This window comes from Callorhinchus milii, unplaced genomic scaffold (genome assembly GCF_018977255.1).
Source record: "Callorhinchus milii isolate IMCB2004 unplaced genomic scaffold, IMCB_Cmil_1.0 Scaffold5, whole genome shotgun sequence".
Taxonomy (NCBI): Eukaryota; Metazoa; Chordata; class Chondrichthyes; order Chimaeriformes; family Callorhinchidae; genus Callorhinchus; species Callorhinchus milii.
Genome location: NW_024704746.1, coordinates 41,259,956 through 41,274,616, shown reverse-complemented (window position 1 = coordinate 41,274,616; position 14,661 = coordinate 41,259,956). Strand labels below are relative to the sequence as shown.

Sequence of the window (14,661 nt, the reverse complement as noted above, 5' to 3'; positions counted from 1 at the left end):
AGAGATCCATTGTGGGAATAACCAGAAATGCATATTTTGGTCATCAGTTTTTTTGCAAGGAAAATGGCAAAAAAAAACAAGTGCAGTAGTATTACTGTCCAAAATTGAAGATAACCTCCTTTGCAGTTCTATTGCAATGCACTGATAGACAGACTTAGCATCTACAGTTGGAGCTGATGGATCAGAGCCAAACAACACTTGGAAAAGTGCCACTGCCAAATAAAGGAACAATAAGGAATTGGTACCATCCATCATCAGTTGATGCTAATGATTTTCAAGTGCACAACAGTGTTGAACAATTTTTCAAAGTTATTGCTAAAATTTTGGTTCAGACAGTTTTCCACCATCTTAGGCACTTGATTGAGATCTTTGTTTCTGAAACAGATTGATAATAATAATAATTCTTGAATTTGATCCTTTACAAAATGCTTCACAGAATATACTGTAAAGTGAATTGTCTGTATAAATTTTGAGGGCAAAACACGGCAGCCAATTGCACACAGCAGTCCTACAAACAGTCGTGAATTGAGTCATCAATTTATTTTAACCGATTATTAGCTGAAAGTTCTGTGGGGATGCATTTAAAAACACTTGCAGAGTTTTGATACTCGAATGACAGTGAATTCTGTTAATGTTAGTAAAATGGGATCTGTCTTGTCTTTTTGCTGACATTAAAAATGTAGAAGTGGCCAACTACATTAAATTTAAAAATTTGACCAACTCATACAGAGACTACTGGTATGATACTGCAGCTCAGAAGTCGTCTCCCAGCAAAAGCCACAAACAAGCTGAGTACACACCAGTTTGGCTGCAGTTCGATTTACAATTTTTCACTATGTGAAGCCTTCAATCAAATTAAGAAGTTTAAATCACGTGTTATTTTTAGCAGTGAACTCAACCTGCTTATGAGTTTTGAAAGGCTTTGCAGCACCACAGTAAAGTTTATACAAAGAATGTTTTGCTGCTGTAAATGCCATTACAAAAAAAATGAAATAGGTATTCACAATGTCTACTACGTTCTTTATACAGGTTGGCATTCTAAACTATTTCTGTGTATTGCTGTGAAAGAAGACTAATGATTCAGAATTAATTAATTGAATCCATCATTACAAAGAAGTTCCTTAAGTATCTGCAGGATTTTATAAGTATGGCACAGTTCATCCTTAGCCCTGAACTACTACACAAAGTAACAAACTGAAAAACCACACACATATATGCACATACAAAACGCAGCTAGCACGTTTGTGGTTGAAAAACTTTAAATTTCTCTAAACTGAAATCGTCCTGTCATCTTCAACTTGAATCTAAAGACCTTCCACTTTGAGTACCCCTCTTTCCCCGGCTTGACGCAAGCTCTGGTACTCTTAAGCATTCCGACGTGCTACCCTGCCTGAAGGATGCTATACAAATGTTGTTGTTATTGAGTTACCACCTTCAAACAAAAGGAAGATAAAATTGTGGTGTGCGTATACATGGAGGCATGGTTGAAAGGAATGAGGAATCTCTACCCCAATGAAAAGCCATATTCAAGTCACAATTTTTTTTATCCAAAAGGGATACCCAGTGGAGATTTACATGTGAGGAAAATACTGAAATTAATATTATGCTCAATAATTCGGAGTGGCATATTTTCAATACACATTGTTGTTCTTTCAGCATCTTGGGACGTCCTCCCGGCGTGAAAGGCGCGATACAAATATAATCTTCTTGTTGTTGTTATCTTAAAAGTCATTTGGTTTTGCAAGGAACCTGACACTAATTAGCATACATAAGGACCTAAAGAAACCTGGAATGAGAAGACTATTCAGCTCATCAACCCGTTCAGTTTTTCATCAAAGCTTAGACAAGACATGACAACTCTCCCTCCCTACTTTCGATCTGCTAACTTAAAAGGTGCCTTTCAAGTCCCCACGACTATCCTTATAACTGTCAATTGCCTTTCTCAACAGATATTGATCTACCAACTCTTAAAATAGTTTAAACAACTTGTAACTATGACATGACAAGAATGGGCATAATATAGTACCTTTGCACAGGAAAACCACTCAAATCACTTCACAGAGAGGGACTGGAAACCCAAGTAATGTGGTAAAATGGGTAAGGAGAGAGTTGACCAAAGGCACAGTGAAATGAGTAGGCATTTAAGAAGGGTTTTTGAAAGAGGTGAAGTGGCTGACAGTGTACATAACATTTGGAAAAAAAATTAACACTTGTCAGATAAACCACGACATGCACATTCATGAGTTATCAGATTACACACTACTCTGGTCATGACACTCACTGTCTGTGTAGCATATAGATAGCTCCTGTTGTTCTTAAAGATCCAACATATTTTTAAAGCAGAAAAGTAAATATTTTGGATTACTTTAACATCAGATACTGGAAATTCACAATAGGCCAAACACCATCTCACACAAATAATATAAATGCTACGCTTTCAAGACAGAACCTTCAGATGACAAAAGGGCAGCGATGGAATTACTGTAAATGCTTCAAAATCAATTCAGCACCGTTTCTATGTTTGGTTTCTTAGGAAATCAAATGGTTACAGAGGAGAAGCAACTGATGTACAGCAACAAAACAATCAGAGTGAGATGACAATCTCAGATACAGTGCACAGATTCATAGGCTGCACAGTGCACAGATTCACAGTGCACAGATTCATAGGCTGCACAGTGCACAGATTCACAGCTGCTCTGCTTTGCTCAATGTGCTGTTCATTTCCTGCAATGGAAGACTGCAAATGCAAGTTGCTTTCCTCTTCCAGTCTCCTACTCTCGGGGTCTCTCCCCCCAACCCTAACCCCCGCCCCCCAGGATCTCTTGGCTCTTTTCTCTACCCTTCTCCCTCCCCTTCCCCCCCCTCATTTCTCACCCCTCTCTCTCTACACACCCCTTCTCCTTTCTCCCCCCTCTCTCCTTCCCTCCCTCTCTCTTACACCCCCCCCCTCTCCTCCCCCTCTCTCTCTCTCACCCCCCCCCCCCTGTCTCCTCTCTCTCTCCTCTCCCCCATCTCTCTCTCACCCCCCCCCTCTCTCTCCTCTCTTTCCCCCCACCCCTCTCTCTCTCCCCGCGGGGGGGGGGGGGGGGGCGATCGCTCTCTCTCTTTCTCCCCCCCCTCTCTCTCTCCCCCCCCCACCCCTCTCTCTCTCCCCGGGTGGGGGGGGGGGGGGGGCGATCGCTCTCTCTCTCCTCCCCCCCTCTCTCTCCCCCCCCCCTCTCTCTCCCCCCCCTCTCTCTCTCCCCCCTCTCTCTCTCTCCCCCCCTCTCTCTCTCCCCTCCCCCCCTCTCTCTCTCCCCCCCCCACCCCTCTCTCTCTCCCCGGGTGGGGGGGGGGGGGGGGGGCGATCGCTCTCTCTCTCCTCCCCCCCTCTCTCTCTCCCCCCCCTCTCTCCCCCCCTCTCTCTCTCCCCCCACCCCTCTCTCTCTCTCCCCCCCCCACCCTCTCTCTCTCCCCCCCCACACCCCTCTCTCTCTCCCCCCGCGGGGTGGGGGTGGGGTGGGGGGATCGCTCTCTCTCTCTCTCCCCCCCCGGGGGGGGGTGTGGGAGGGTTCTGTTAAGCCACGTTTACCTTCTCGGTATTTCTTGCGCAGTTTCCTGTGGACGTTCTTGACCACCCCGGAGAGCTTCTCCTGCTCCCGCTTCCTCTGCCGGTCACCCTCCTCGGAGGCCGGGAGCTGGGCTGTGAGTGGGGCCGGGGCCTGAGCTGAGGCCTTGTCCTCCTCCATTGCTGGGGCTCCGCTCGGCGCAGCCTCAGTCAGGCGCTGGCTATTACCAGCCCGTGTCAACACAGTTTGTAGCCCAAAGTCCTGCAAACACTAGCCCAAAAATAGCCCAATAGGATGCCCCGCCTCTCCCCAGGGGTAATCCTCATCCTAATCATAATAATAATAATAATAATAATATATCATCATCCCTGCATTCGATCGAGAGCCTCATCAGGTCTTCGAGGCGGTCTCAACAGCGCTTCACGGAAGCTACTGTAAAGTGTAGTGACTGTGTGTTTGGTGGGCGAAGCCCGGCGGCCAACGGAGCGCGTGCAGCACCTCGCGAGCAGCCGCGGATCGAAGTGACCAAATTATTATTTTTATTATTGCTGTTGCTGTTGTTGTTGTTGCTGTTGAGCTGCAGCACAGTGGTCCAGTGTAGGCCAGCGCCTTTGAAACTGTGCAAGAAAAGGGGGAAGTAAAAGGTTTTTCGGGTTTCAATAAAAAAATTAAAAAGTCGGGGTCGGGCCCCCCCCCCCCGCCCGAAGCTGTTTTTTCATGTGCAGTTACAACAATAAACAACAACAAACAAACCAACAAACAAACGCCTCATTTGGCTGCTCTGCAGCACCTGTGTTAATGTGGATCCTGTCCCCAGCTGGACAAGCAGCTATGCCATGGGGTGGCCTCTGCTATACAAGCACCCATAGCATAGTTTGGCCCTCGTTGGACCAGCACCCCATGGTAAAGGCAAGAAATAAGATTATAAATTCTGCCATGCTCAAATAAACTGGCGAATCCAGTTCAATAGGCTGAAAGCGCTCCTCCTTGTTCCTTTGTAAATGCATTTTAAAATAACATTAGCATCTAATGCAATATTTTGCATGGATGTATGTCCATGTACACCATGGATGTACGTCGTTAGCTCTTTGGAACGTCCTTCTGACGTGAAGGGTGGTATACAAATGTAATTTTGTATTGTATTGTACAGAATCCCACAGTATTTTGGTATTGACATAATGCTCCATCTACATTCAATATACCTAACTCAACCTTAATTCAATTCCAATGTGCCAGAGAACATCCGATTCATTGCTCTGGTGTATTGATTCAGGCCTAGAATTTCAATACAACACTCTGATATGATTTCACGTATAAAGGCAGAACAAATAAAATCAGATCTGGTCTCCAATTTCCTTTAGCAAGAGGAGCACAATTTCAAAACTAATCAGGTTTTTGCAAATTATGTGTGGTTCAGTATGTTCTACTGTTTTTGTTGACATTAAAATGTTGAACTAACGTATTGAAATCCTGAATCACATCGTGATTCAAAAGCAATATTTCACAGCAAATGGGGAATGTCACAAGAGTCATCACAATGACATTGCACCCAAGTGATACAACACAATAAATGTCATTACTGCACCTCAAAAATTGCTTTCCAGTCTTTTGTTCATGCAGATACTCCTCTTATAAACTCTACTTTTACAAGTAGATAGAAGTAATGCCCGGTTATTTTTTGCTTCACAGATTATACACTAGAATGATACTAATAAGTACTTTGCTTTTACTGTTAATTTTTTTTTTAAATTTCCTCTGCTTTCTGATTTCAATTATTATTTTCCAATTCAATTTTCTGGGTTCTTTTCTTCTCTTATTATTCCTTTCATACTTTCAAATAAATGTGGAACAAATAAAACATGCATTTAATATTCTTTTCATGTTTTTTTATAGTTATACATCAAAGTGAAAGATGCTTGCACCAGGGAATGGAACACATTTCCATTTCAGGCACCCAATTTTGGATGAACTACAGAAAACCAACTTCAAAAATTATGTCTGAATTCAAGTTATTTCTAACATTTATGCACAATCTTAAATTTGGAGACAAAAGGCCATTAAAATAGGATTTTCATAATATTTTATACTCACAATGTGAAGTAGAACATATCTCAAACTGCTAAATAACTATAAAGCAGCAAAGATTAAAATTCATGCCCATGTCAGCAAAACATAAAATGGACAGCTGAACATTGGGGGAAAAAAGGCTGCAACCTACTATTGACTAAAGGACCATCACAATACACTAAAAATTACAATTTCATATTTGAATCAGTACATTTAAGAATAGGTATTACCAATTAAATTATTCATGTCACCTTCCACTATTTTTGCAGTTATTATATTCTTCACCAGTCTCCATGCAGACAAGCAATGCTGCACTTCACAGTTTCACACTGAGCACTAATGGAGCACAAGTAAAGTTGTGAATGACAAGGGAGCATTGCTCTCTGTACTATTAGCAGAGTGAAAAACAGGCAAAGTTTCAGGTGTGAAAGAATGAAACACTTTATCTCTGGGCAAAGTTCAGTCACCGCTCGAGAATAGAGAGTAGGGCAGCATTTGAGTTCTCTCTCGTATCGTATAGGCATCAACCAACTGGGGCACAATCTCGCATTCTCTGTCAGCGGCATATTCAGCCAGGTATGCTCAGTGGTTCCACATCCCTAATGTAGGCAGGACAACTGGGTCACCAAACTAATATTAGTTTTGTCTAATTTTCTCTCCTCTTGAATTTACTAACTCCTGCGGGGAAACATTTCTCCAGCACTAGTAACCTCCCGATAACTCACTTAAATGTCTATTTTTTCCATTTGTGTGTCAGTCTGGCTCAGTGGTAGCACTCTCGCCTCTGAATCAGAAGGTGGCGGGTTCAAGCCCCAGACCAGGACTTGAGCTCACCTTGTCTATGCTGACACTCCAATGCAATGCTGGGAGTGGGGGGATGCTACAATGTCAGAGGTGCTAAAGTCCTATCTCCCTATTCAGATGAACAATAAAGAAGATCCCATGGCACTATTCAAAAAAGGGAAGGAAGTTTATCCTAGTATCCTGGGCAACAATCCCCCAAATTAAAGTTGTCACTCACTTCATGACTGTTGTGGGATATTGCTGTGCAAAAATTGCCTGCGGGCTTGGCCCACCAAACGGTCACTACATTTCGCAGTATGTCCTGTAAAGTGCTTTGGGACATGCTCCTGACGTGAAAGGTGCTATACCAAATGCAAGTATTTTATTTATGAACTTGAGCAGCAAATGAGGCAAAGAGTTTTCAACTGTGAAGGGCATCTCAATCAAAGCTGATCTTGTTCTCGCCTGACCTGCATGCAGATACACTTTCTATCAAGGATGTCGGTCTTACGTTCAAGAGCTCTGATGTATGGTTTTATCCTCCCGAGTCAAGGGCTACTGAAGACAATTTCAGTACCTAAACTGCAGCTAAGTCCGCTCACAGAGTACAGACTGAGAACCAAGCATTTGACCTTCTGTAAAGCTAAGCGCTGAAATGACTTTTTGAAATCATTGGGTCATTAATAGCCAGGTCTTCAATTAACCAGCGGAGCAATTGAACTGAGATTCCTATTTTATTGGACAATATTAGAAGAATAGCAGCAAATGAGTGGGCGTCAGGAGCTGAAAGTTTCCCCAGTACAAGATAAGTAATGCTGTGTCATGATGACATAGCATTTTCTCATTCACTGACCCAGGGTATCTTTGGGTAGCAGTGAATCACAGGTCATTTTGCAAACAAGTGATTTAAACTAATTTTGAAGGGGGGAAGGGAATCAGGATGTAACATTTGAGAGGACAAACAAGTTACATAAAGGGCTGGGAGTGACGAATAACAATGTAATAAGGAGTAATCCAAATAAAAAGAGGAATTAGACTGGGGAGAAATGCAGAAAAGACTTAGGTCAGTGTTGGAGTGCAAATGCATAAATGCACAGAGTGTGACAAATAAGATTGGTGAGCTGCCGGTTCAAGTTGCCACATGGGTTTATAATGTAATGGCAATAACAGAGACCTGACTCAAACAAGACCAGGAATGGGAGCTGAATATTCCGGGCTACAATCCATTCAGGAGGGATAGGGAAGGGAAAAAAGGAGGGAGGTGGCAATATTGATTAAAGGTAAGTGGAGCAGGTTTCAGTAGGAGAGCATCTGGACAACAGTGATCACAACATCATTAGGTTTAGAGTACTTATGGAAAGGAGCAATCAAAGGTAAAGATACTCAACTGGAAGAGGGCTAATTTCAGTGAGTTAAAAAGGGACCTGGCAAAGGTGGACTGGAAAGAAAGATTGGCGGGTAAAACAGCTAACGAGTAATGGAAGGCCTTCAAGGAGGAGACAGTTCGGGGTTGGAACAAATATATTCCCACAAAGGGGAAAGGTAGGGCATCCAAACCTTCCTGGTTGACAAAGGAAATTGGGATTAAAATAAAACAGAAAAAGGAGGCTTACGATAAATGTCATGTCCAAAATACAGAAAATAATCAAATAGAATATAGAAAGTATAGAGGAGAACTGAAAAAGGGAATAAGAGGAGCAAAGAGATTGTATAAGAAAAGATTAGCAGGTAACATACCTTAGGGAACCCTAAGGTATTTTATAAGCATATAAAGAATAAAAGGTTAGTCAAAGGTAGGGTGGGTCCAATTAGGGACTAAAGAGGAAATCTTCTTGTGGAGGCAGAGGGCATGGCTGACGTACTGAATGAGTACTTTGCATCTGTCTTCATAAAAGAAGAGGATGCAGCCAATGTCACAGTATCGGAGGAGAGGGTAGAGGAATTGGATAAGATAAGAATAAACTGAGAGCAGACGCTAAAAAGGTTGTTGGTGCTCAAGGTAGATAAGTCACCCAGTCCGAACAGGATGCATCCTAGGTTACTAAGGGAAGTAAGGGTGGAAATAGCGGCAGCTCTGGCCACAATCTTTCAATCCTCCATGGACGCCGTGGTGGTGCCAGAGGACTGAAGGGTTGGAAATGTTACTCCCCTGTACAAAAAGGGGCAGAAGGATAAACCTGGGAACGACAGGCCAATCAGCCTAACGTCAGTAGTGGGGAAACTTCTAGAGATTATAATCCGGGACAAAATAAATTTTCACTTAGAAAAATATGGATTAATAAAGGACAGCCAACACAGATTTGTTAAAGGCAAGGCATGTCTCACAAACCAGATAGAGTTTTTTGATGAAGTAATGGAGAGGGTGGATGAAGGTAGGGCAGTTGAGGTAGTTTATATGGATTTTCAAAAGGCATTTGATAAAATGTCACATAGGGGACTTGTAAGCAAAACAGAAGCTCACAGTATCAATGGGACAGTGGCAGCATGGATACTGAACTGGCTGGAAGACAGAAAACCGAGAGTGGTGGTGAATGGTTGTTTTTCTGACTGGAGGGAATCGTGCAGTGGTGGTCTCCAGGGGTCAATATTGGGACCACTGCTGTTTTTGATCGATATAAATGACCTGAACTTGGGTATAGGGAGTACAATTTCCAAGTTTGGAGATGATACTAAGCTAGGAAAAGTAGTAAACAGTGAGGAGTATAGTATGCAAGAGGACAAAGACAGACTGGTAAACTGGGCAGACATGTGGCAGATGAATTTTAATGTGGAGAAATGCAAAATGAATCATTTTGGGAGGAGGAATGAGGAGAGGTAATATAAACTAGATGGTAGAATCTTAAAGAGGGTGAAGGAACAAAGGGACCTGGAGGTTCATATAAGTAAATCTTGAAGGTGGTAGGACAGGTAGATAAAGCTGTTAAAAAAGCACACAGGTTACTAGGCTTTATAAATAGGGGCATAGAATACAAAAGTCAGGAAGTTATGATGAACCTTTATAAAACACTGGTTAGGACTCAGCTAGAGTACTGGGTGCATTTCTGGGCACCACACTTTAGGAAGGATGTCAAGGCATTGAAGAGGTTGCAAAGGAGATTTACCAGGATGGTACCAGGAATGAGGGACTTCTGTTATCAGGCGAGGCTAGAGAAGCTAGGATTATTCTCCTTGGAGCAGAGAAGGTTAAGAGGAGACTTAGTAGAAGTTTTGAAAATTATGAGGGGATTTGATAGGGTGAACAAGGAGAAATTATTTCCACTGGGGGCTGGGGCGATAACCCGAGGACACCGATTTAAAATAGTTGTAAAAAGAAACAGATGGGAGGTGAGGAGAAATTCTTATCACACAGAGAATTGTTCGGATCTGGAATACATTGCTGAAAGGGTGGTGGAAGCCGATTCGATAACAACTTTTAAGAGAGAAGTAGATAATTATTTGAGGAGGACAAGTTTGCAGGACTATGGGGAGAAAGCGGGGAATAGGATTTGATTTGGATAGAATGTCTGTGCCGGCTCTTTTCAAAGAGCCGGCACAGACATGATGGGCCGAATGGCCTCCTTCTGTGCTACATAATTCTATAAAAGTCAGGCTGCCATCGTCGAAGGGTAGATAGCCACAAGGATAACAAACATTCTGATTTTCTTTCATGTTTCATCCTTTTACGGATGTATTTACAAATGCAGATCCTGCCCAAACAATGATCTCTGTGCAATCTGTACTGAGGAAAAAAACAAATGAGTTGTGCAAGTAACCATTAATGCTGTTGTTATACTGGACTTTTGGCGCTGGTGATATGCCAAGATTTTTTTTGCGCTTGTGCGGTACAACACAATCACTGTTGACATGATCTTGAAAGTATTGACATGAGCAGGAGTATCTCCGAGAGTCCTGCAGAGATTTTGTGGCGTAAATGCAGCCAACACAAACCTTGCCTTTTTTAAAAAAAAAGTCAGACTCCTGTACTTCCATTCTGTTTTCTGCTGATTGATAATGATAGCAATCCTTGCAGTTGATATAGTCAGATTCATGTCAGATGCATTTTTCGAAGCACTTAAGGGTATTTACTCTTGAGTGTTGTGACTATATTTGTAGGTAAATCCGGCAATCAATTTACACAAAGTAATGTTCCACAGACAGCCATGAAGTGAACTTTACTTGGGGGATTGTTGGCCAGGCCACCAGGAGAAACTCCTATCTCTTTTTGAATAGTGCAATGGGATCATTAACATCCACCTGAACAGGCAGAGAGAACCTTGGTTTAACATCTCATCCGAAGGACAATATTTCCGACCGTACAGTGCACCCCCGGCATTGCACTCGAATGTCAACCTAGGCTATGGAAGTTCGAAGTTAGAAAAGAGTTCAATCAACAACAACAATTGATATTTGGAAGCACTTTTCACAGAGGGAGGATGTTTCATAGCCCTTCACATGGCTGATTGGGCATCCGAACTGGGAGGGAAAGCTGAGATAGGTGGGGAGGCGGAAGATGACTGAGAGTACAACCAAAATAACAGGTCTTTAGATGGGCTTCAAAGGTGGCACTATCAGAGTTGTTTAAGCAGCAGATAATTCACAAGCAATACCAGAGAATGCTAAATTACACATGGCTGTGCTCTGCATGTGTCTCTTTTGTGGTGCAAATATGCACTGTGAATGGCACAGCAGTCAAACTATACATATTATTGGCAGTACGTGACTGGTGCTGAGATCAAAGATCTCAGATGGGCCTTCAGTGAAGTATTACAATTTATCTCAGCCCTCCTGAAACAGGGAGGGAAAAAAATCAGCCAGGGTTCACATTACTGTTACTTATCAAATAAGCCCTGCTGGATACACAAGAGATCAGAAACTAACAAAAAATGATTTAAGGCACAAATTTAAACCTGTCATTCATTGAGGTGCTCATGGGGAGTGAAGTGTATCAGTTTGGAACTTTTCCCTGAGAGATAGAGTGGGAGGGCTGACAGGCCCAATGGCAATTTTTCATTGTGTATTCTGATGTCTGTAATACATTACGTCTTGGGGACAAAATGATCTCAGGACAAAGATATCAATGTACTGAAAAAACTGAAGGTCATTAAGCTTCATAAACGTTAAAATTCCCGAACAATAATTGTCATATACCTCTGTGATAACAGGCATTGTATAAATTAGGTACTCTATTTCTTTGATTTTTCTTAATTTACACACATTGTTCAAAAAAACTTCCTTGAAGATTCAGAACACTATATATTCATTCCTTAAATTTTGTGGTGTTGCTCTTGGATTCATATATGGTAGCCCTGACATCTCATCAACTCCAGGGGACAAGCTTTTATACCATCAGAATATATCTTGTTTCAGCAATAAATACAACATAGGATAGCTATGAGAACTAGTTTCACGGTGCATCAACTGGATCCATATAATTGCAAACATTATCGATTATGGTTTAATCTGCAAATAATGGAACAAAGGAGCCTTTTTTACAATTTCTACACAGATATTAAAATGCAACGTGGACTGTGCACAATGCATTTATTATAATTCTTGCATTTTACATGGCACTTTTCACACTGGATGTCTCAAAGCGCTTCACAGAACATATTGTAAAGTGGATAATAATAATAATAATTCTTGCATTTGATATAGCGCTTATCACGTCTTCTAGACGTCCCAAAGTGCTTCACAGAATATACTGTAAAGTGAATTGACTGTATATTTGTGGGCGAACGCGACAGCCAATTGCGCACAGCAACGTCCCACAACAGTCATAGATTGAAAATGACCAATTTATTATTGTTTTGTTTTGGAGGGATTATTATTAGGCTGTGTGGAGTAAGGAAACTTGCCCAAGGTTTCGCCCTGCCTGGAATTGAACTCGGGTCTCTCGCTTGCAAAGCGAGTGCTCTAACCACTGAGCTACAGGATTGACTGTCTGCTTTGCAGCTGAAACAGATGCTTGGAACAGAGACATGGAAAACACAAATACCCAATGCAAAGCATGATTGAGAAGTAATTATCACATATGGCAGTAGCTCTGATAATATAATAGATTCAGATAGAATGGGTCATCACATGGAATGAATATATTCTATATCCCTTACATTACAGCAAGAAATTACAAGAAGAGTTATGCATTCAGATTTATGGAAAATGTTGATATAATGATTAAGACAGATAGTCTACATTAAGATTGATTTTATTTTTCCTCCAGTTTTCTTCCAGTGTTGTTTTCCTGGAACAAATCTAGCGATCATGATTTGTGGCATATTGAGTGCAATCTGTCAATAAAGAGTAAGCGATTTGGAATCACTCGGAATCACTTGACAGAAACGCTTAGATTAGCCAAGGAAATTTTTTTCTTTCATTTTAATGTGAAAATTATTCCAGAATTCTAATGCATTAGTCCTTCTATTTATTTCTCTGCGATAAATATTCAATTTATCATTTCTAATATTTGAACATTAATAATAACTGCTCTTTACGGAATGATCTAAAACACCTACATCAACAATTATAATTTGAAATATTATGGATTACTGGTTTAATGGAGAGATTACTCGTGTATTTGAACATAGTTAACCCGGTTATATTTGAATACAATTATTTCAATTGGAATGTTGTACATTTTGCGACATTGTTGTGCGCATATTAACTGCCACGTTTCACATGCAGAATATGCAGTCACTCCACTTTACAATATATACCGTGAAGCACTTTGAGTCATCCTTCCAACATGAAAGATGCTATATTAAATGTAAGGATTATTATTAATATTGTATATTTCTACAATTAAAAAGCAGTGAAAAAAATTCCACATTTACATTTTACTGCCTAAGAAAATAACACATTGACAGTCACATTGATACACTCTGTTTTCTCAACGGGTACTTATGATCCATTTCTGACAGACAGCTTCATGCTGAATTAAAACAGATCTCTAAAAACAGTGTTCACAGAGCATCAACCCAAAGGAGTAATTTAACATTTTCTATGTACATAAGCATGGTGAATGGTATTCTTCCAAACAAATTGCATATTCATAGAATGCTCTTGTGTTGTGATATATTCATTGCTCTAATGCACTCAGTGTATTTAGATAAACATAGAATGTTGCTATAGTAATATGCAGATTGTTGCTGTATCTGTGCAGGCACAGGTAACTACTTTAGTATAAATATTCACAGAAATTATTTTTCTCTCTTTTAAATTGGCACCTAAAACATAAAAAGCTCTATGAAAGCATGCAATCACCAAATGATGCAAACCAGTTGTATCCAGAAGTGTTACTGTATGTAAATCATAGAATACATCTATATTCAAACAGTCGCAGAAGACTTCAATGTACCAAAGAGACAGCATCTGTAGTTAAACACCAACTAAAGTGCTAATGCATACAGTGCTGATCCATGCTATTTTCACAAACTATGATGCAATGTAAATCAAATGAATACAACTTCAGATCTTTTGCATTATACTTCAAAATATAATGCAAAAAGTACTTTAAATTTCAAATGGTGTCATGAGAAAATATGGCATTAGAAAATAATTAGGAATCAGATTATTCAATGACGTGTATTCCGGAAATTTTGGAGACGGAACATTTCCCCATTAAAATGTATTGCTTTGATGATTTTAAAATAATAAGCTTAAATATGGTGAATTCTGTTTATATACTTATAATTATATTTTTTATCATCAAAGAAACTATGTGAGAAAAACACTTGAATAGTTTCTCCCAGAATTGCTGCTTTTGAGTGTTGTGCCTATAATATTTTCAGGTCAGACTTTAAACTTACAGAAAGACATATTTATTTACACTAGAAATATGCTTAATTTGGGCTTTTATAGGTTATGGTCTTTGCTTAAATATTTATATCTTATTCATGATTAGCACTGTTATGCAGTACCATTGAAATTAAACAAGCTTTGCTAAGTAACATTTAAAGTTCTCTAGATAATCCTTCACGATACGTGTGCTGCTTTATTTTGTGTATCAACATTTCTATGATTCAATGTAAGGGTTTAACTGTTATTTTTAATTCATTTGTTGGTATCTCTGTTTTCTCTTGTCCACTCAGAACTAAACTCCAGTGGTTCCTTTGTTTTTAGTTTGGCTCCCAGATGGTAATGATAACATAGCATTTGCTCCCTAAAAAGCCATTGGTTCCTTGGCTGACAAAATTCAATGATTTGGTAATGGCACATCCAGGAACTGCAGGAAGTGTTTACAAAGATCTGTAGTACGCCACTGCATCAAAAACTATTTTTGCTGTCA

General features: G+C 40.5%; 1 protein-coding gene across 1 annotated transcript in view; it reads right to left on the bottom strand.

Annotated features, from left to right (window-relative positions):
- The window catches only part of bmt2 (base methyltransferase of 25S rRNA 2 homolog), a 47,932-nt gene extending 44,200 nt beyond the window's left edge, over window positions 1-3,732 (bottom strand). Inside the window, exon 1 of the mRNA XM_007894561.2 lies at window positions 3,572-3,732. Coding sequence (XP_007892752.1) covers window positions 3,572-3,728 — 157 coding nt within the window. The 5' untranslated portion in view covers window positions 3,729-3,732. The remainder of the gene's footprint in view (window positions 1-3,571) is intronic.
- Between the last annotated feature and the right edge of the window lie 10,929 nt (window positions 3,733-14,661).